The sequence below is a fragment of the Kryptolebias marmoratus genome, linkage group LG19 (assembly GCF_001649575.2).
Source record: "Kryptolebias marmoratus isolate JLee-2015 linkage group LG19, ASM164957v2, whole genome shotgun sequence".
NCBI classification, from domain to species: Eukaryota; Metazoa; Chordata; class Actinopteri; order Cyprinodontiformes; family Rivulidae; genus Kryptolebias; species Kryptolebias marmoratus.
In genome coordinates, this window is record NC_051448.1 from 22408214 (window position 1) to 22431184 (window position 22971).

Sequence of the window (22971 nt, forward strand, 5' to 3'; positions counted from 1 at the left end):
GAGCTGGTGAAATCGTTTTGGGTCTACCACTTGACTTTTTTGTTCCATAACCCTCAGGATCATTTAAAAAATGCAAAATGACTGTCTGACTGCGTCCAACCTCAGCAGCGATGGCACGTTGTGAGAGGCCTTGCTTATGCAGCTCAACAATCCTACCACGTTCAAAGTCAGTGAGCTTTTTTGCTTTTGCCATCAGGTCTTGACAGTGTAAAGACATGACAGAAAATGACATGGAATCCAGATTTTTGATCAGCTGAAAAAAATCATGTTTGAGTTTAAATGCAGTTTGCAGAAAATTCCCTGCTCAAAAGTTCTTGTCTCTTGCACTGATTTTTTCCTTTAACATTGTGAAGCTCTACTTAAAACCTTCTTAAGATCCAATAGTGCAAAATGCAAATTCTTGCAATTTTTTGACTGGTCTTAAGATTTTGATCAGGAGTGTATACTTGGTCAATCCAAAAAAAAACTCTCACTGGCCTCAATGCCCACACCTGGTTTAGGTAATATTAATGACAGAAGAGAAAGGGAGGAAAATGTGGGTTTATTGCAGTTGATGTCGTCATCGCAATATGAAACAACAATATTGCACATCACAATTTTTTTTTACTCATATTTTTCTGCTATACTGCAGCATTTGATTTGTAAAGGAAAAAAAGTTGAGTCACTAGTCCTGACAGCTGTGACAAAAATAAACCAAATGAACCAAAGACTGGTAATTTAGTAAACCTTGGAGCAGAATCTAGTAGTTGAGGCCATACCAGAGAAGGACCAGCTTCCCTCAGAATGTGTAGTTGTGAATTAGGCTTTAGTTTGTAAACCAAAATGTCTGAGAATTTCATCTTTGTGCATCTGTAGATAAAAATTTGTGAGGAAAAAAAATTGTATTTGTAAAAAAATAATCAAACAAGTCAGAATTATTATTTTTATTTTTTTGTTAAGGTTAGTTTACGATACAAAGCATAAAATTGCATGTAAAACTCTGACTGTGAGTTTTATTTTGCAAGTACAAATTTTGACTGGAATTTTCTTCCTGTAAGCTGATTGATCAGTTTCATGTCAATCACAAATTTAACAATCCAATCACAGAACAGATGGTTTGGCTGTCAGGTTGGCATTTGACTGAGCTGCAGGTCAGAAGAACAAAAGGTGAAATGCGTTGTTAGAAGGACAGTGTTCCCAGTCGTATGTCACTCCTTCAGATTGACACCAACCATAAGTTAATTAGTTGAGTTTAAGTTACAATGATAGTCATAGGTTTGGGCCCATTCATATTTAACTCATTCATACATATGCAACCCTTTGGTATATATTCTGCTTATCTTATTGTTGTTTAGGGGTGGGCAACATTGCCAAAAAATTTGTCATTTGGGTTTTTCTCTCTGCTCCTGGTGGAAGGCGGACGTGTTTCTTTTCTCTCTGTCTCTTTGACTCCTGTACTGCCCCACCCCCTTGCTTTTGGGAACTTCTTTTTTACATACTCCTCCAAACATTTTTGGAACTATGGATCTAGTCAGCTGGTTTCTCAACACAATTGATCAAATTTTCTCGATGGGAAGGCCGACCAAAGGAGAGCCAGCTTACCCTGAGAAGACATTCTTCGCTGGATACACATTGGATTCCTGGAAACGTTGAAATCCTGTTTGTCTATCGAGTCTGTCTGTGGAAGACGTGGAGGATCTTTACATATTTGGATTTCTGATAACAGGATTTCTGCTGTTTGGATTAGGCAGTTACCTGACTTATTGTCAAATTCATTTGGTGGGTTTGGCGATCAGCAATCAAACTGTGTGGATACGCGAGCTGAATCGCAAGTTGGATGCGATTCTTTTACAGGACCGCAGACTGAACTGCGTTTCTGGAACTCATGTATAATATGGGTTACATCTTGAAGAGAGTTGCTTCGCTCGAAACAGGCGGAATGGTCCTGGAATTTGGCTGTTTGGATTCGCCATTGAGAAGTATCAGCAAGACTTTCAAGGCAGACAGAAAACAGTCTGCCTGAACCAAAACAACTACTGCTTGTTTTTACTACATCGGCTGTTTTAGCGGGCCACTGGTACCATTTAGAAATTTGGTACTGTTTAGTTTAACTTTATCTTCCTGTACACTTAGTTTAGTTCTGTACATTTAGTCATGCTTAGATCTGTTTAGTTTAGCTACTATTTTTGACTGTCTTAGCTCATGCTTAGATATGTCTGGTTTTACTTCGGCTGTAGAGCGGGCCTGGGGTACTTTTAGATAGCTCGGTACCGTTAGTTTTAGTTTTAGCTTAGCTTAGTTCTGTACATTTAGTCATGCTTAGATCTGTTGGTTTAGCTTAGCTTATTTAGACAATTACTTATCATTGTATCTTGTACCTGTCTGTAATTTTGTTCATTATCATGTTCTGTAACTTTGTCTGTAATTTTGTTCTGTGTTGTAAAGCACTTTGAGTCGCCTTGTGCTGAAAAGTGCTATATAAATAAATGTACCTACCTACAATAATTTTTTTTTTAAATACGATGATAACGATTTTATTTGTTTTATTGGATTTGCCCAATTAAATGTAACTTTAAAACTTTTCCCATTGTTGCACATCTTGTAAAATAAATCTTTATGAATGTTTTTAGATTCTAGCGTAATGTTGCTGCTTTGATTTTAGTAAGTGGATGAGTGCAACTTCTTTTTATCTCCTTCTCCCTTTTAGGGAATGTGTCCATGGACAACGAGCTTTCTCTGATGTCATAAATAGCCCCTGAGGCTGTTCTTGCAAAGGCTCCTACGGCCCTCCGCCTCCTCCAACATCCAGCATTGTCATGGGGGAGGTGGTCCGGATGCACTTCACCACAGTGGACTATGTGATCTTTGTTCTTCTTCTGGTGGCCTCAGCCAGCATTGGCCTCTTCTATGCCTTCTCTGGTGGACGTCAGCGTACAACGCAGGTAGATTTTGTTCTCATACACATGAAGATTTGATGATTCCATACTCTGATGTTGGTTTCCCTGAGCTTTAAGTCTTTCGACTGTGTGTAGTACTGATATCTGACACACACCTGCTTCACTTCAGGAGTTCTTCTTGGCTGACCGCTCCATGAGCTGCCTGCCTGTGTCTCTGTCCCTGCTGGCCACGTTTCAGTCAGCTGTGGCCATCCTGGGTGCGCCGTCTGAGGTTTATTCATTTGGGACACAGTACTGGTTCCTGGGTTGCTCCTATTTCTTGGGTCTGCTCATCCCTGCTCATGTGTTCATACCAGTCTTCTACAGGCTTCGGCTGTCCAGTGCCTACGAGGTACACAACAAGAGTTGGCACACAACTTTCTCTCTCCCTGTTATGTTTTTTTTTTTTTTCCTTTAAAGTTATACATGCTTGCAACAAGCTAATTGGTATTTATTGATATCTGCAACGTGTCAAATGTGTCTTTGCATCTGGCTTTTGTTTTATGACACCCAGGTATTTGAAAGTAAACTAAACTGTAACAGAAGTTGATTTTATGATCTGAAATTGTTTTAAATGTCTCTTTTTTTCTGTATTTTTCGTTTTACTCTGTCAACACATTTACCTCCTGCTTTTTCTATCCTTATCTTTCTCAAGTATGATCTCAGAGTTTTACAGTCTTATCTGTCTTATCTCTGACATAAAAGAATCAGAGAAGCATGTGGTCTTATTTTAAGAATAAATGTGTCTAAAGGATCTTTCGCTTGATCATTTAACAGAAGACGATTGTAGTAATGTCCTGTGATTTCTCACTTTGATAAATAAAATTTAAACTAAGTCTGATTTGCTGCACTTACTGTCAAATACAATTCACCTCTGAGATGATATGAAGTATGAGTCTTTATTTAGCTCTTTTTTTGTTGTTTCTGTTTTTGTTTTGTTTTTTTTCGTTTATGTTTTCTCCAACAGTATCTGGAGCTTCGTTTTAACAAGACGGTTCGCATATGTGGGACTGTGACATTCATCTTTCAAATGGTATTTAGGTCTGCTTCATATATTATGTGAATATTGATTATAGAGGCTGAACAAAATCTAATGAAATTGTAGAAAGTAATTATTTGATGTACGTCTACATTTGATTAACCTTTAGGGTTAACCTGATTCAAGAAGGCTGCAAGCCTACTGACCTTAAAAAACACAAAAATGACTACAACTCAGTCAGTTTTACAGATATTGACCTTCAATTTGGTGTGGTAGTACCTGAGAGTTATTACCAAAACCACATTCTGGGTACTAACAAATTTAGCAGGCTTTTCATTTAAAATTTGACATGAACTATTTGGGAGTCAAAAGTTAATCATTGGATGTTCAACATCTCCTACTCATTAACTTTTAACACCACAGCTAATCAACATAAGCCAACACAAAATCTGTCTGTTTACAGACATTGAGCTAGAATTTGGTGTGGTAGTAGCTGAAAGTCATTCCTAACACATACTTCAAGCTCTACACATTGTGCAACATCTTTCCCTAAATCTTTGGCAATTCTGATTTGAATTTTGTTCCTGCAAATGTCACATTGACCCTTGTAAATTTTTAGTTATTGCTTTATGGTTTTAACTCCCATTACCACACACCCAGTTGCTTGTTCATAACACAAATGAACAGGATAGTATTTACTTGCATTGATATTTTTTTAAGAAAACAGCAAAAGTGTAAATTCATTTTTGCAGTATTGTAACTCAAGTTGTTTTTTTTAACAGAATCATCCACTAAGCCCACAGAGATATAACGTTTTTTAAGACTTCTCCTGTTTTACAGTGCTGTTTTCTGTCTGCAGGTCATTTATATGGGGGTAGTCCTGTATGCCCCAGCACTGGCACTGAATGCAGGTAAATTTGTTAAATTTTAGCACAGTCTGTCAGTGTTAACATTGAATTGTACACTTTCATCAGATCCATTATTGCTTTTTTTCTTACAGCATGTTTTATAGTTATTCTTGAGTAACTGATTACGGATTTACTGTGATTTGCAGTGACAGGTTTTGACCTATGGGGGGCAGTGTTGGCCATGGGATTAGTGTGTACTTTGTATACTGCTCTGGTAAGTTGAAAAATTTTTCGTACTCAGTATATTTTAGTTTTTGACTGTGATAATATTTAATTGATTGTTATCTAAAACAGTGCAATAAGGTAAAAGAATGGCTGAATGAGTACATTTAAAACAGTTTGAAATGGTTGGAGGGGTTAATATATTTTACCACTTTTCCAAAACATCCACTTGTATCTGAGTGGAAGTTATTACAGCTGAATGTTTATTTTTGATCATTATGAACTTTAAAGTGATCAGCTCTCTTGTTGCTGTCTCCCAGGGGGGCCTGAAGGCAGTCATCTGGACTGATGTGTTCCAGACAGTGGTGATGTTTGCAGGCCAGCTGGCTGTGATTGTGGTAGGAGCCAGTCAGGCTGGAGGTATAGCAGAGGTCTGGAGGAAAGCAGTCAACGGCAGCCGCATTGCTGGACTAGAGTGAGTATTGAGTGAACTAACTGCACGCGCTGATAACATGTAAATCACTCTGAAGGAAAAGTATAATTTGGACAAAGTTTGTTACTCGATCAGACCGTGCAGACCAGTGATGGGTATATAAAGGATTCAATTTACAAGGAGCTGGCACTTCTAGAGCAAGCATCAGAAAGAATAAGTGGTGATATCACAAGTGGAGCAACAGTTAGCAGTCAGTTGCCAGACTGTCCAGCAGTCAGTCAGTCAGTGAGTAAGGGTCAGCAGACACAGGAGCTGCCTTTTAGATGCATTAAAGAGCATTACCAGCACTTTATGTAGTTTAATACAGGTCACCTTTTGGGTTTGCTTGAGGACAGGTGGTCGTCTAGTGCAATTGCACAGCATGTGGGTGTACAGATGTCACTGCAGTCAGATGATCATTCCAGTGGGAAGGTACTCATGTTGTGAAGGTTCAGGTTGCCTAAGATAGACCAAGAGAGGATTGCCATATTGTGCGCCAAGCATCACAAAACCCGTGCTTGGCATCTAAATGCAGCTATTGGACTCTTTACAACAGAGGTCCCCAGCCCTGGTCCTTGTGGTCCACTGTCCTGGATGTTTTAGATGTTTCCCTGCTCTAACACACTTGATTCAAATAATTGAATTACCTACTGTCATCAAGTTTTGCAGAAGCCTGTCGACTCATTCATTTCAGTCAGGTGTGTTGAAGCAGAGAAACAGCTAAAACATGCAGGACATTAGGCCACAAGGACCAGGGTTGGGGACCTCTGCTTTACGACACCCAGTGTCATCCTCATCTCATGACAACTGGCATCAGCCAGACTAGAGGTTCACCATCCCATGCATTAACACCAGAGTAGAGACAGCTGCCTCTGGAGTGGAGTTATAACCAGCAGGCATGAAGTGATGATGAATGGTGCTGTATCATGTTCAGCAATTAATCTTAGTTCTGTATTACTATAGATTACTGTTGTGTTTGCACATGGTGACACCAAGGGAAGAGAACAACTCCTTCTAATATTGTAGCGAGACACACTGGCATAACTCCTGACATCAATGTGTGGCCTTAAGTTGTGTGCCACATAAGGTATGACCCCTGACACCATGCTGTCAGGGTCCCCTGACAGCATGGTGTTACATCAGTGATATTTTGCGTCCGCATGCCTTACCCCTGATGAGACAGCACCCTGAGAGTCTTTCTATGAGACAGTGCCTATAGAAACACGAGACATGAGTGTCTATTAGTTGTCTGTGTCATCCCGAGGTCCTTCCTATGAACAGACAGGTCCTCTAGTCAAACATGCATAATCAGCTCGAACGTAACTCTAATTCAGTGCTGATCTGCTCTCAAGGGTTAGTTACAACAGCTGTGGGGCAACTTGTAGCAGGACAGGATACAGCTGTATGACTCAGTTCTACACAGAATCACTGCTTGTACCTAGGCCAGGCAGGGGACTAGGCCCTACTGACTTGAGACCAGCAGTGTGCCCCTCCTGCCAACTCTGTTACCCATTTGATCTGATACTGTAATCATTGGCATACACTCATATGACATTTAAATTTATGCAGTTTTACTTTGTTTCCACCACTTCATCTGGGTTCTTAACTTATTTTTTGTTTGTGAGTGTATTGAATACATTGTATAAGAGTAAAGGTCAGGGAAACTTGCTTAGCCACATTTTTGAGAATCAGAATTCCATAAATAATGTAACCTTCACTCTCCCTCTGTAGTCTGAACCCAGACCCTCTGCAGCGCCACACCTTTTGGACTCTGGGGGTTGGGGGTGTCTTTCTCATGTTGGCTCTCTATGGTGTCAATCAAGCTCAGGTCCAGAGATACCTCAGTTCTCGCTCTGAGAAGGAAGCTGTCATGTGAGCAGAAACCACTTTATCACATTTTTGGCTTACCTGTACTGTTAAAAGCGAACAATGACGTAAGACGCGAAAAGCTCCTGACAACCATTTATCCACCCATCTTGTCTTTTCAGGTCCTGCTATGTCGTTTTTCCATGCCAGCAAATCGTGCTTTGTTTGGGTTGTTTGATGGGTCTGGTTATGTTTGCTCGTTATGGAGAGGAAAGCCCTTTGGACAAGGGTTACGTCAAAACCAATGACCAGGTGAGGCCTAGAGATTTCAGGTTGAAGCGACATAAAGAGAGGTATGCTCTGTTGATGCCGAGTTTGTTTGTGCAGATGGTGCTGTATTTTGTGATGGATGTATTCAGAGATCTTCCTGGCCTCCCAGGGCTGTTTGTGGCCTGTCTCTTCAGTGGAGCACTCAGGTAAATGACCCAAGAACCCAGACTGTGAGGTAATGGTCCACTGAGCCTCTGCAGAGGGTTTGTTCACCGTCTTGCTGACAGCAGCAAAACAACAATTTAAGCCTCATTTATTATTGAAACTCTGGCTTTTACACACTTTATAAGATTTTACCAGTCTATCATAAAGTATTCCCTATCTCAATGAATCAATATTTTTATATTTTGTTTGACATTACATTGGATACAGACCAAAAACATGCATGTTAGGTTAATTGGTGACTCTTAAATCGTCCCTAGGTGTGAGTGAGAGTGTGAATGGTTGTTTGTCTCGTTAGTCTCTATGTGGCCCTGTGATGGACTTGCAACCTGTCCAGGGTGTCCCCCGCCTCTCGCACAGTGACTGCTGGGGATAGACACCAGCTACCTGCAGCCTGGAATGGAGAAGCGGGTAAAGAAAATGGATGGATGGATTACATTGGATTATTTTTATGCATCATTCAACTGCAAAAATGATGTAAAATGCATCCTTTATTTCTAAGGTTTTGGATATCACAACCTAAATCTGGTTTTTACCAGGTCTTAACATCACATAAATATAACTTCAAATGAACAAAAAATTATGACATTTTTTATTGTTTCAGACATGTCATAATGATTCATTATTTATTACACAAAACCTAAGCCAAAGAGAATCATTTTAGAAAATTCACCATCTTGTTGAACCACCTTTAGCAACAGTTACACTCAGTCATAGTCTACTCTTCTTTACGGCACTGCGTCACCTCATTGAGGTTTGCTAACATTAGTTTCTGCACAGCTTTCCTCAGGTCCCACCACAGCATTTTCATCAGGATGAGGTGTGGGCTTTGACTGGATCATTGTAACACCTTCATTATTTTCTTTTTCAGTCTGTTGTAGATTAGCTGCTGTGTTTCGGGATCATTGTCCTGTTGTGTGACCCACTTTCAACCAAGCTTGAGCTGTCAGGCAGATGGCCTCACATTTGACTTCAGAATATTTTGGTTTACTGATGAGTTCTGGGTCAACTTAATTACTGTAGGTACCCAGGTCCTGTGGCTGATCAGCCCTCTGTCACTGTGCTAAAAGTTCCCATGAAGTGTTTGTGATGAGACTTGAGATATTTACCAATAATGGACAGCAGCACATTTGGAGAAAAAACAAAGAACATTGTTCCAGAAGTCTTGTAATTCATTCAGATAAAAATTAACAAACCTTGGCTGTGCGGCCATGTTGTTTTCAGATATTAGACTGCAAACTCTTCCAAATAAGCCAAACTTATTCTGTCTTCATCTAATTATCCTGTCTGACTGGAACTTGTCTTGAATGGTTTTCATTTGTGAATGACCTTTCTCTCTGTAGAATTATGGGCTTTAAACACATTGGAAATTACCTTTAACCCTTCCCAAATTATTGAGCAGCAAGTTACTGATGCTTTTCCTCCCAGGTATTGTGTTAACAGAAACCTGTATGTTGAAGCAGCAAATTAAAAAAACTTCTGATTTATCAGAGGAGCGCACACTGATAAGCAGTTAATAAACACTTACCCTCCTATAGAAGTAATGGGGTGGACATAGAATGAATTCCATTTCCTAGTGTTACCCGATCCCTACCCTTAGTGTTCTCATGGCCCCTAATATGAAGTCATGAAAAGTAGTGTTAAAATATTCCCTTGGGAAACGGACCATACCATTCAGGTACTCAGTTTGCATCAATAGTAGCCAATTTTTATTGCATAAATAGTGACAATATTTATTTGTTGTTGTTATTGATGTTCAGGGTTTCCCCCAGAAAAGAGGCTAAGCCCGGGGGTAGGTGGCCGTTCGCTGGCTGATTGCCAGCCGACTGAGTTAGTAAAAAAAAAAAAAAAAGATTAAAGTTGACAGGAAAGTTTAAAATATGGCTATTTATTATGTGATATTGTAAGATATTTGTGTCAAATATTTACTACACAACTACAGTTTTACAAAACGGCACTTTTGAAATACTTTTTTAAACAAAGAAATATGATTAAAATAATAATAAATAATTGGTTGCACCTAATTTGAATTCTTATTTATGTCACATTTATAAATAAATAAATTAACATAAATGAAAAAATGCAAATAAAGCACCAACACACGTCTCACATCGAGGCTCATTAGAGTCCCGCAGGGCTCCGCGAACAGTGTGCAGACCCGAGCGTGCGGTGGTACGTTGGGGCAGTACGCTACATAACCAGTGGAAATGCGGTAAAAAAGAGAGCAGATGGTTGAATGGAGCATGGCGCCCATGGTCCTTGCCAAGTTACAAAAGGTGCACAATGCAACACAGGCGGGAACAGCGCGATTGCGTCACTATTGGCGCGTGCACCCTTGCCCGGTGAGGTAGAGAATGGCAGCGGTTTTGGGCATGCGGGTGGGAAAAAACGTGTATAAAAAAATGACGTATTTATTTTAAACAAGCGGAGCTTAGCCTGGCGACCCGCCAGGCTTATAATACGCCGGAGGAAACCCTGGATATTGTTTTTTTCTTTTAAGCTGAAGTTGTAACAGCTCATGTACCAGTTACCTAGCTTGCTACAATTTTTTTTTTATACAATGCAATTTTCTTTATGCTTGCTAAGGAATTGCAAGCATGATATTTGCCATATACACCAGCGTACAATAAACAGATTATTACGTTTGTGAACTTCATTGCTAGTACAGCTTTGAACACGTTGTTTGAAGCATGCCCCCTGAAAGACCTTAGTTTGTAGGGCCAGATAGTCCTGCCACTTCACCCAGACCTTACATTACAAAGAGAAGTAGAACACCTCTACCCTTTGGCTTGAACGTGTAAAACAGGAATAGTGCTAAGTAGTGAAATAGAATTCACCCTTAGTTTTTATAACAGGCTTCTGCATTTTGGCTTAATTTTAATAAATTAGCAATCATGAAGTGTAATGTGCGATGTACGGCAGTTCTTTTTTTCTTTTAAATTTGTATTTCTTCATTTATTTCTTAAAATGTAAAACTTTTGAGGAAGAAAATTTTTCTTTATTTCTAAAACCATAGGAAACCCTAAATCCACAGATGCGCAGCATCAAGTAAACAGCACTTTGTCATAAATTTTTATTATGCCTGTTAATAACTCAGTGTTGGCAGCATGGTGGTGCAATGGTTGGAGCTGTTGCCTCCCATCAGGGAGGTCACAGAATTGCCTCCAAAAATGGAGCCTGTCCAGGTGGACTTTACATGTTCTCCCCGTGCACATGTGAGTCTACTCCGGGTACTCCAGTTTCCTCTCACAGACCAAAAACTTGCATGTTAAGTTAATTGGTACCTCTAAATTAGGTGGTAGTGTGAATAGTTGTTCATCTCTCAGCTCAGTGCTCAGTGTCCCCATTTCCTTTCAGCTAAATATAATTGGAATTTCTCCTGCACATAAAATAATGCATTAGTGTTTTTCAGAATGTTCCTGATAACTGCAGCCTCCCTGATTGGTCCTGAAGGACTTACTATCATTCTTGCAATTATTCTTTTTTTTTTCTCCCAGCACCATCTCATCATCCTTTAACTCCTTAGCAACAGTAACTATGGAAGACCTAATCAAACCTCATTTTCCAAATATGGCTGAAGGAAGAGCTACACTTCTCTCCAAAGGACTTGGTAAGACAGGGGGTTTGTAAGATTGAATCGTTGAAAAAATCTAAAAGATCAATAATTTTGTTCTATTGTTTTTTTTGTAAAAAAATATTTCTGTGTTTAATACTTTGGTAATATGAAATATTATTTAGCAGGCTTCTTTTGTTTTAAATTTGTTCCTAAATGTGACCCTTCTGTCTGTTCCTTGTCCTACACGTCACAGCTTTGGCCTATGGTCTTGTCTGTCTGGCTATGGCCTACATTGCCTCCATTATGGGATCTGTGCTGCAGGTAACTATTCCAGCTACAATAGTTACAAACATATGGACAGTAGTGTTTCTTTTGTCAGATTTTCCATCTGTAATGTGAAATTATGCTGTCTTAAAGCATCAAGATTAAAGTTGTCATCTTCACAGCAACTTGGGGAGCTGACATGCCAGAGTTGTTTGATCCTCTTTAAACAGACCACAGTTCATTTATAGGATAGTCTGCTTCATTTGGCAAGGTGTGCAAGCTCATCTAATCTCTAGTGTGGTTCCCTTACAGTATGAAATGCAAACAAACTATCCAGCAAACCAATAGAGGAAGTGAGCACATTGGAGTCTCTCGCTCGTCGCTGCATTCATTTTACATACAGAGTAACATGCTGGACAGCTTGTTGCCTCGCCTCCTGCTCATACTGGGCAGTAGTTGTGTGCAGATCGATTCAAAAACTGATATTATCAGTACTAGCATTAATCTCATTTAAAATTAATACTAGCATGATGGGATTAATACTTTATTTTGTTTCTCCCTTTTACTTTGTCTATCACTTAATTTATCTACTTTTTATTTCAATTATTTTACAATGTAAATCAGTTTTGTGCTGTTGCTCTCTGAATTTCCCCTCTTGGGGGATGAATAATGCCACAGACGAGCAGCTTTGAAACTGTGTGACGTCCAGGTGGTTTGGTTCACTTTCAAAAATGTAGTGTGAAAGTGAACTAAACTAAATGAATGGTTGAAATGTTTTGGCATTCCCCACCCAATCGAACAGAGTCCCCTGGATGATCCTGGTGTATAAGCAACCTTAAAACTTTTCACTCTGTTGCCCTGCTTGATGTCCACAGGCAGCCTTCAGTATCTTTGGGATGGTGGGTGGTCCTCTGCTGGGACTCTTCTGCCTGGGAATGTTTTTCCCATGGGCAAATTCCATTGTAAGTTGTGTATTAAGACACTCTTTTGTTAGCTATTTTACACAGAGAAAGTTGATTGTCTTTTTGAATGTGCTGTATTGTTATTATCCACTCTGCTGCTCTCAGGGTGCAGTTATCGGGTTGGTAGCAGGCCTTGCCATGGCCTTCTGGGTTGGGATTGGCAGCTTTGTGATGCGCATGTCTAGTTCCACCACTGAACCCCTACTCAACACCACAGCTCTGCCTCTGTTTGGCAACATGACCAGTACTGTTCTGACCTCAATAGTCAGTACGGCCACAGCTAAGCCAAGGTAATGCATCACAAACAAACCTTTCTATATATCCATTTGATTTAATTCCTGTGTAACAGTTTGATACATTAAGCTTTTAATAGTGAAGCACCCATCTCTGAAATAGGCAAGAATTGTGAAGTGTGGGTAGTATTTACAACCATGTCAATGTAAAGCTCTAAATATTGTTTGTTTATTAATATTTGTGGCTTCCTTCACCAGGCCAACGGGTGTTGAGGCGCTCTACTCCTTGTCCTACATGTGGTACAGTGCTCACAACTCTACTACTGTGGTGGTGGTGGGGCTGCTGGTCAGTCTTCTAACAGGTATGCACATTGACCCATGGCTCTTTTTCAATAAGTATGTCACAATAACTACAGACGGTAACATTTATTTTGACTAAAGCCATTTTTCAGTCTCAGCATGACTCGCTTTGCCCTAATTCAACCCGACTTGGTTCTACATGATCTCTGTGGGTTTTTATGTAACTGAGTGCTTCCTCAATATTGGCGGGTCGTCTTGGGGTGATCACCCGTAACTGACCACCAATGGGTAAATAAGTGACATAAAGTCAAAAAATACTCACTATTCTCTGCCATGGTTTCCAAAAATGCCATGGCCAAGTCAAGGCCACTTTCCCTCTGCTGGTTGGGAATATATGTATATAATTTATTTATTTTAAAGTAAATAACACAACTGGTTCTTTATTACGGAGGTCCTTGTAGGATTTCTTCCCAGACAGTGTAAGGATGGCAGAAGTGATCACTAAATAAAATTAACCAACTGGTGCCTCATCCAAAATAAATAAATGACTCAGACAAAGTATTCTGTCCCTCTTCTGTCTTACATAAAACACTTTTGAAACATAAAAATGTAGTGAGTGAACACCACAAACTCCTGCTGCTCACTGTTTAGGAGCGTGTTTGGTAGGACTTAGTTTTCACACAGCATCTCAGACCCTCTAGGTTTTCGCGATGTTGCGATCGCAACTATTAACGCTAAATCAAGCAAACCCCGCAAAATCGCAACTTTTTGCAACTTTGCCCAAAACACCACAACTTTCCCGCAACTTTAACTTAATATTTATGGTTGAATACAAAATAACCCCAAATAACTTACGAAGAAGAGATGTGACGTCACTTCCTGTTAACATCAGAATGCCGGGAGCGTGCAGGAGCAGCGACCGAAGCGTAAATGTTTTCATCAAAACTTTTAAGAAAATGCCCCACGAAATCACAAAAAATGCCCACGAAATCCTGGAGGGACTGGCATCTGTTTATTTGAGCCTTATTTTCTAGTCCGTTCAAGTCATCGATATTCCAATCAGGAAAAGAGAGAGACACCTTGCTGCAGTTACCATGTTGACCTGAACAAGCCTGGGGACTGATTTACTACACTGCCTGGCCAAAAAAAAAAAAAAAAAAAGTCGCTACCTGGATTTAACTAAGCAAATAGGTACGAGCCTCCTATTGGATAATTACTGCATGGGTGATTATGTTTCAGCTGGCAACAAGTTATTTAACCCCAACTGGTGCAATGAGTTGCTTCTCATTTCTTAAACAACCATGTTGAAAGACACATCCTGAGGTCGTGGAGAAGATGTCAGTCTGAGAAGGGTCAAATCATTGGCATCAAGCAGAGAAAACATCTAAGGAGACTGCAGAAACTACTAAAACTGGGTTAAGAACTGTCCAACGTGTTAATAAAACTGGAAGGATAGTGGGGACCCATCGTCTTCGAGGAAGAAATGTTGCCAGAAAAAAATCCTGAATCATCGTGATTCACTTAAACATTTGGTGAAATCAAATCAAAGAACAACAGCAGAACTCTGGGCTACGTTTAATAGTGACAGTAAGAGCATTTCCACACAATGTGAAGGAACTCAAGAGATTGGAACTGAACACCTGTGTAGCCTTAAGAAAACCACTAATCATTTAGGCTAACTGGGAAAAAAAGGCTTCAATTTGCTGCGGAGCATAAAGATTGGACTCTGGAGCAATGGCAGAAGGTCATGTGGTCTGATGAGTCCAGACTGACCCTGTTCCAGAGTGATGGGCTCATCAGGGTAAGAAGAGAGGCAGGTGAAGTGTTGCCTACTGTACAAGCCTGTGGGGGCAGTGCTATGATCTGGGGTTGCTGCAGTTGGTCAGGTCCAGGTTCAGCAACAGGATGTGCTCAAAGAATGAGGTCAAAGGTCAGCTGACTACCTGAATATACTGAATGACCAGGTTATTCCATCAATGGATGTTTTCTTCCCTGATGGCACGGGCATATTCCAAGATGACAATGCCAGGATTCATCGGGCTTTAATTGTGAAAGAGTGGTTCAGGGAGTGAGAGACATCATTTTCACACATGGACCTTAACCCCATTGAGAACCTTTGGGATGTGCTGGAGAAGGTCAGACTCTACCATCATCATCAAGATGTTGGTGAAAAATGAATGCAACACTGGATGGAAATAAATCTTGTGACGTTGCAGACGCTTATAGAAACAATGCCACAGTGAATGTGTGCCGTAATCAAAGCTAAAGGCGGTCCAACGACATATTGTAGTGTGTAACCTTTTTTGGGCCAGACAGTACATTCATAATAAATTCAGATCAGGATTCAACATCTGTTGATTTTAATTTTTTCAAGCAACATGCAGATTAAATTCTTGTTAATCTACAGCAGCCTGTTGGTGTTTGTTGGGACAAACTAAGAGTTTGACAAAAAAATAATTTGTTTGGGTATTAAAATCCCATTTGATATGACCAGATTATAGAGGTAAATGTGCAAAACTTTATTAGTAGATGTTTGGGTAATAAAATAAAGGATTCCTTTTTTTGGTTAGTCTTCTTCCTGGTTGGGACTTTCTACAAACTGGGCAGTTTTCTTTGCATGCTGTTAATCCTGCTTTTAAAAGTTGATGTATTTTCAATACCAACCACTGAAACCTTTGTAGAATCATTATAAAGACGTTTCTTTTCTTTGTTTGTTTTTTATTTGGAGATGAAAGTTGTTTTAAGCAAAGATATTGGCAGGACCAATTGTTGGTCCGTGGTTCTAACATCTCCCTATCATAACTGCCCCTAAGAGTTTAATGCAAGTCTTTACTGTGTTTTACTTTAGTTTCAGTTGAAGAACCTATATTTTTATGACCTATTGTTTCAATGTAATGTTCGGTCAGTTTTCTGTTCTGTGACTATCAGCTGTCTTGTTCCCTTTAGGCCCCATGAAGGAGAAGGAGCTGACCCCAGGCACAGTTTTCCCAGTCCTGGGCACTCTGCTCTTCTTCCTGCCCAAGCGTTACCGAGAGAAGCTGTGCTGCATCACTCCTCTGGCCCAGAAGGTAACCTACTGTTTACTCTGCAGCTGCACATTTTCCACTTCAGCTCCTAACAGCAGGTGCTTAGAATCCTTTCTTTAATCTTGCTGACCAGCACAAAGAAACCAACGCGGCACCCTATCAAATGACCAAAAAAGACAACAACGGTGCGGCTTACTGCAAAGAGGACATGGTCATCGAGGAGAAGGAGACAGAGAGCGACAAAGCACAGACAGAAGACGAGGACATAAGGACGCCTTCGGGCCAACTGATGGCTCACGTGGTTCAGGAGACAGCATTTTGACCATTTTGTTTGGTTTTAAACTGCACAAAATGCACTCATACACTTTGACCCCACCTGCTGTACTTCCAAGTCACCTTGGCTAAAAGTGATCATTGAGCAGAGCAGCACCAGGTTAAGGTGTTTATAACCTGAAATTATCAGCTGAATTGGATGAAGAAGCAGACTCATGTTCTGCCGTGTTTGTCTGTGAAAACACTCTTTAATAATAATATTAATAATAATAATGCCTGCTCACAGACAGACAAGCAAAACAAAAAAAACCTAGAAACTCTGCTACTGCTGAATAGAAACTGCACGAGCAGCAGTCAGAAGAAAGCAGTTAGTGGATCATTCTTACCCACACTGACCACCTTAGGGTGCAGCTTTCATGCACAATAACTTGTTGCACTGTAAACGCTCATTGTTTGGCAGAATCACAAGAATCAGGTAGTTGTTAGATGCACATATCAAACATTTTATTTTTGTAGAGAAAACGATCCCTAAGTACTTGCAGATATAATCAAATCCAGAGACTTAACTTTGCTGCTGTGGTAGTTTGGTCTTGGTTTTATAAAAGTGGACCCTTCAGCTGCTTGTGTAAGTTATCTGCTGACTAAAATTAATCTGAATGATTTTAGATTAGAGCACAATAAATTTACTGCCATTATCGTGGTCTCGCACAAGATAAAAGAAAAAACAACCCAGTTACTGGAAACCAAAGAACATGATTTTACTGTCAAAATTAATACCAGTAGTCTTATTTCTAAAGCAAAACAAATACCTAAAGAGACATTTCCTCCATTTTAAAGTGATGTGTAAAAATTATGAACCATTAATGTCTTACCTGTTGCAGATGGCTCTTTGAAGGAACTTAGTTTGGAGAAAAAGTTCAATTCTGACAGGACTGATGGGCTAATGGCTAGTCCAAACACAACCAAGACCAAAGTGGATCATTGCCTTCTTAAAACAACTCCAATTTCCAAAATGTTATGTTAATTTATGCAAACTCTGTTTTAAAAGTCTTTACACCACAGTTTCAGTTTCTCAAGACAAATAAAAGTCTGTGGTAACAGCAGCAGGTGTAGGACTTCCAGTGCAGCCTCAGGTCACTTCTGACAGGAATTTAATCAAATCTTCACACCATGTACTTTAAAGGACAGGTAGAAAAAAAATGTTAGCAAAAACCTCTATGAAACTTTAAGATTGATGGGGGGGGTTAACTGCAAAATCAACTTTGAAAATGGGTCTGTTCATTATTAGCTTGTATTGACAACCTAATAATGAACAAACCTACTTACAGCACAAATGTTATTATTTTTAAATTAACGCCAATCTTAAAGATTTCAAAGCAGTTTGTGCAAATGACTCATTTAAACTTGAACACTGTTATCACTTTTGCATTGCATGTTTATATAAAATTCCTGCTGGGATTGATCCCAAACTGCACAGGTTTGAGGTCTGCACTTTTATTCTTACATATAACTAGAGGCGGGAAGATTGACACTAATATTGATATTATTGGTTCCAACATTGGTATGGGATTGAACCTTAAGTTTGTCTGAATTAAACTATTTCTCCAAACTAAGGTTGTTCAAAAAGGACGTCTACAACAGGTAAGAGATTATTTGTAACCTTTCCACAGAACTTCAAAACTTAAAAATACCTTTAATTTACAACTATTTGGTTAGTTCATGAAAAAAAAGAGTAATAACTGTCTTGGATGTGTCATCTAAGATATATTTTGAAGGACAAGCACTTATTAGTCTGTTTGACAGCATCATGTTTCAGTGGAGCTGCTGACTCCTGTAATTGTTCAGAAATCATCCTAAAGCTGTGTTTCTGACTATCACACAAAGTTTAGTTTAACATAAGAAGGCTTTTGAGTTTTAAAGGGGCAGTGTTATTGATAAACTGAGATCTGTTTGACCAGGTCTTGAGAACTCGAGGAGGAGCAGGAGACCTTAAACCTCCTTCACACCTAACAGAGGATGAACTGCTGAACATCTGTATCGTCTTTTTAAGGTGGAATTTACTTTAGGCTTCGTCAAACCCTGTCAACTCTGTTTTTACAACCACTTTAATATGTTGCCTTTGTCAGTGAGAGAGATTCCACTGGCTGGCTTTTTATCTTAGCAAAGGTCAGGTGATATTATATTTTTGATACATGGAGCTTAAATGTAGGACACAATCAATATATTGTTCATTTAAATAGAAAAGTTGTTTTTGAGTCGAAACAGTAAAAATTTAGTCAACATCGCTTTAACTATCAGAATAACTGAAATAAGTTTGTTTAGTATAGAAAGTTTTTGTGTTCCTCTCTGCGTTGCAGACTTGTCCTCCTGCACAGGCATACATCGTATGTTGTAGTTGGCCATTTAATGCTCCTTGTGGAGCACTAAGGTTTAATTTTTCCAGGTGATGTGAGGAGATGCAGCAGTGAGGTGTAATTGAGCCATATGGTCACAGAAACCATATTCTGATGAAGTTGTGTTTCAATCTAGAATTGGAAATAACTCAAAGAACGGTAACTTTCAACTCATGGGAGGGGAGGAGTAGAATAAATGTCAGGGAGGAATCTGTGCAATTAGTGTGAACACAAACCAACTTGTCGTTATGTGAACCAAGAAACCCAGGTGATTAGTGCAGGTTGGTCTGTTTATTTCCATTTAGTAGCACTTGAAGTTTTCCACTGAGTCAGTGTGAGCAGTTGTATCTGTCAGGACATGTGAGCCACACAACTCTGAAGTTAAAGTGCCTCGCTGACTGAATGTTGTTAACAGGAAGTGTTGGAGCTGTGCTGCTGATTTCTCTTTTGTAGCTGAAGTGAGTTTGTTTGATCCTCTTCACACTGAACCCAGTTACTTTCTCCACAACCTATTAGAACATGGCTGGATCGCTGCGGATTTGGAAAAATCTCCTTTGGTGTGAAGGCAGTTATGATCCTGCTTCATGCTTAGCAATGATGAGAGTGCTCTCTGGCACAATGTCAGAATAGAGCTAAGAGCTCGAAGATCACACCATGCTAGCACAACACTACCACCATGACTATCCTGTCTGTGCTAGGCTGTTTCCATTGCCTCGATACAATCTGTGGAATTTTACTGTATATGTATATTCAGAATTATCAGTTTCAGTCTTGCTGTGGAGGAAGAAACCTCATCAGTATTTTCATACTGAGGTCATCTCTTCAGCATGAATATTCAAGCTCTAATACAGCTGGTAATACTTAAAGATCAACAGACTATTCTCTAAGCTCAGATGGCAGAATTCCTGCACAGAAGACTGAAGTCTATCTGGGTCATGCAGGTGAGCTCAGCCACATCCACCCTGTCCCTGGCCATGATGTTATTTGCTCTACATCCAAAATGTCAATGTCTGTTTTATTTCTATAGCACGCATGAAAACAACAAGGTTGACCAAAGTGCTTTACAAGTTAGTTAAAAACAGGAAAAAAATCAATAAAATAAATACAATCAAATCCCACACAAAAGCCACCAAACAAAATAAAATAGACAAAAACATGGAAACACCACGACATAACCTGATGGGACTCAAACTGAACTCAAATTTAAAGCCAATGTTAAAAATAGAAATAAGGTCAGATTTAAACAACTATAGACTGCAGTGTGAATATCGAGGGCCAGGTGGTTTCAGAGTCTAGGATAAGATGCACAAAGAGGCAACTTCTTCCACCATGTTGCCATGAGGCCAGCACGGTCCCATGTTATGGATACACTGCCCCAACACTCCACCCAGGACCACGCCACTACTACCTCACTACATCACAGACTGATCACTCCATCATTCATAATGAAGAGACTGCTTCTTCAAAAGCTCCTGAAGACCTTGCCTAAACCCTGCAAAGACCATCCATGTTCTGGGTACATTTTTCCATTGTTATCCGGTGTGAAGGGGTGTTAAAAGACCTGGAAGTCAAAGCTGGAACAGGACCAACCTGCCTTGTTGGCCGTTTCCAGTACAAGTTTTAAGTTGTGCCCCCAAACGGAACACTGCCCTTATTAAAACAAAAACACATCTACGATAATTGTCTTAGGTGTTTACTCTCGTTGAGTCAGGTAGTTCTTACCTTTCTGCTGTATGTTCCAATATTCATTATTCTAATATGTTCAGGCGTAATTAGTTACTTCATGCCATACCATGATTGTGTGTGGGTCATAAAGCCCAACATCTCCCCCAAAAATACAAAATAGCAGCTTCTATAAACTGGGTCCTGAGAGGTTTAATTCCCAACAAGAGAAGGCAGAGACACTTGGTCTATAAATATAAATGTCCATGGGTAGAACTGGATCCGTTTGGAACTAAAGACATACTGCATCTCTGATGATTTTCTACCTTCAGCTTCCTTTAAGTGCCATTTTTCATTTTGATTTCAAATTAAAACTTTGTTTGCTGTCAGTGCAGGTTTGTGACAGACATGACGTAATGTTGTGTGTGTGTGATCTGAACATTTTAAACATTTAATTTCTTTGTGACTTTTTGGAATCAGAATTCTTGACCTGCCACATGTTTTAGACCATCCATTTGTTGTGTGTCCGAACCACCTGTGCTCTTGCTGTTGGACTTGGTGTCCATTTTGGGTTGTGTCACTCATTATGCTCCCTCAGCCTGCAGCAGCCAGCAGCAGCCAGCCTGGACAAAGCACACGTATTCAGATGTTTACCTGCATCTCATTTCAGTCGTCTGTAATCACACTTCTCACATGTGGGGAACTTTTTTTAGTCTGCTGTTGCACACAAAACTTGAGTGGACAATCAGAACCACAAGCAGTTTGTGTCATGGTTGGGTTAGAGGTTGTAAAGATTCGTGGATGAAGTCGTTTAAAACCATGAAAGTAAAGCAGCATGTTTGTACCATCATCTCAACACCCAAATACCTCAGCCTATCCAAAGCATATAGAATCTGACTTTCTTTCAGATTTTTTTTTACCAACAGAACATGTTTTAGACGTTATTTGGGTATTTTTGTAATTTCACATAAAGCCTGAACACATTTCTTAAAATTAAATGTGACGTTCTATATGCAAGAACCATAAAAGGTTTATTTTGTGAAAGTTGGGCAGAATTAAAATGTAGCTGCACATAAATGTTTCTGTTTTCAGTTCTCTGCTGATGAAGGCATTTCACATAACAAATGCTGATCAGCTTCTTTTTTTTCCCTACATTTGAAAATTCTGCCAGATCCACAAACTATTCCAAACCTTTTCATGGTTCAGACTTTTTAAAAATGATGTTCTTTTGAATCCTTCTTCGTACCTGAAATTACTTGAAGTGCGTGCCTGTTAATGATCTTTTCCATTAAATCCATGACCTCTGACCTCAGCAGGGTGGGGCGTGGAGCACTGTGACACCAGTGAACACTAACATTAGGTGACCAGGAGAGGGGAGAGTATTTCTGCTGTAAAAACACTTGACTGAGGCTTCAGCTCACGTACTGTGTTGATCTTTAGTGAACTCCTTCTGTAGCTCAGTGGCCTTTTCACAGTGAGACACTTAGTAATTTCTGCCTTCAATAAATATTGTTCAGAACAATATTTATTATTTCCCATCTCATCCACAAGAATTCTTCCTGTTGTGCATTCCAAAAAAGGCAAAGCAGGCCCAGAAGCACTCCTCTGCTTTGGCTGGGCCTCCTCTCCATCCTGATGTACTTCTCTGAAATGTGGCAGCGTGAGCTTGAACATCTGCCCAGAACCAGATCAAACAGCCAATTACGAACAAGGAAGGGATTTCTTCTGATTGGTTGATGGAAGAAACTAAAGTGGCTTTGTTTAACACTAACATGTCTGTTTTTGAATGTGTGACTGTATAATGATTAATGACATGTCCACCGTTTCATGTAACAACTTTATTTTTGTGGATAACAATTAATTAAAAGGTGAATGTGTCATTTGTGTGTTTGTGCCATCTACTGAGAATTCTGTGCAAAAACACTTGTAACTTATAAAAAACCTACTGGAAGAGGGGGGGCTTGATGCTTCTCTCAAATGTTTTAATGAAATTGTGATATATTGTTAAAAATATTAATATACATTGTTTTAGGTCAGTTAGGATTCCCTAAATTATTTTGTTTTTATTAGCAGAAAAATGAGTGAGATGTTTTTTTATTATTACTTTATTCAAAGTCACAAGTTTACACATGTTTCCTTTGTTGTTGGTAGCATTGCCTTTAAATTGTATGACTTGGGTTAAATATTTTGAGACAATCTTTATTCGGGACGAGGAATGGTTTATCAAAGCTGACTGGGTCTAAGAGTAATTATTGGCTTAAAAATCTCAAGATATTAACTGCAAAATAAATCTGCTTAATGTGACTGTTAAAAAATGACGAGAAGCACTCAAATTAAACGGACCATAAAACAGAAGTCATTTCACAGAGTGGACAGGAAATGAATGAGTGAGAGTTAGGTCCACACTGTTACTTTTTTCTTCATGTACATTTTAGCACTTTAAAGGGATAGTCCTGCCAACTTTGAAGTGATGATCTGTTTAATAGCCATCAGTAGTTAGTATTTTATCAGCTGTGACATCAGTCTTCGAGCATGGAGGATGGAGAAAGAGACACAAGTCTGTTCAGG

At 39.5% G+C, this 22971-nt stretch overlaps 1 protein-coding gene across 4 annotated transcripts in view; it reads left to right on the top strand.

Moving 5' to 3' along the window:
• Positions 1-22283, top strand: part of slc5a6a (solute carrier family 5 member 6a) — a 37709-nt gene extending 15426 nt beyond the window's left edge. For all 4 annotated transcript variants that reach the window (XM_025010071.1, XM_025010070.2, XM_017434122.3 and 1 more), the window contains 16 exons: positions 2687-2921; positions 3046-3267; positions 3883-3948; positions 4754-4805; positions 4949-5016; positions 5285-5439; positions 7168-7308; positions 7425-7554; positions 7630-7718; positions 11232-11344; positions 11544-11611; positions 12430-12516; positions 12622-12806; positions 13008-13111; positions 15996-16117; positions 16209-22283. In XM_025010071.1, coding sequence (XP_024865839.1) covers positions 2796-2921; positions 3046-3267; positions 3883-3948; positions 4754-4805; positions 4949-5016; positions 5285-5439; positions 7168-7308; positions 7425-7554; positions 7630-7718; positions 11232-11344; positions 11544-11611; positions 12430-12516; positions 12622-12806; positions 13008-13111; positions 15996-16117; positions 16209-16397 — 1917 coding nt within the window. In that variant the 5' untranslated portion in view covers positions 2687-2795 and the 3' untranslated portion in view covers positions 16398-22283. The remainder of the gene's footprint in view (positions 1-2686; positions 2922-3045; positions 3268-3882; positions 3949-4753; positions 4806-4948; positions 5017-5284; positions 5440-7167; positions 7309-7424; positions 7555-7629; positions 7719-11231; positions 11345-11543; positions 11612-12429; positions 12517-12621; positions 12807-13007; positions 13112-15995; positions 16118-16208) is intronic.
• Positions 22284-22971: the final 688 nt, after the last annotated feature.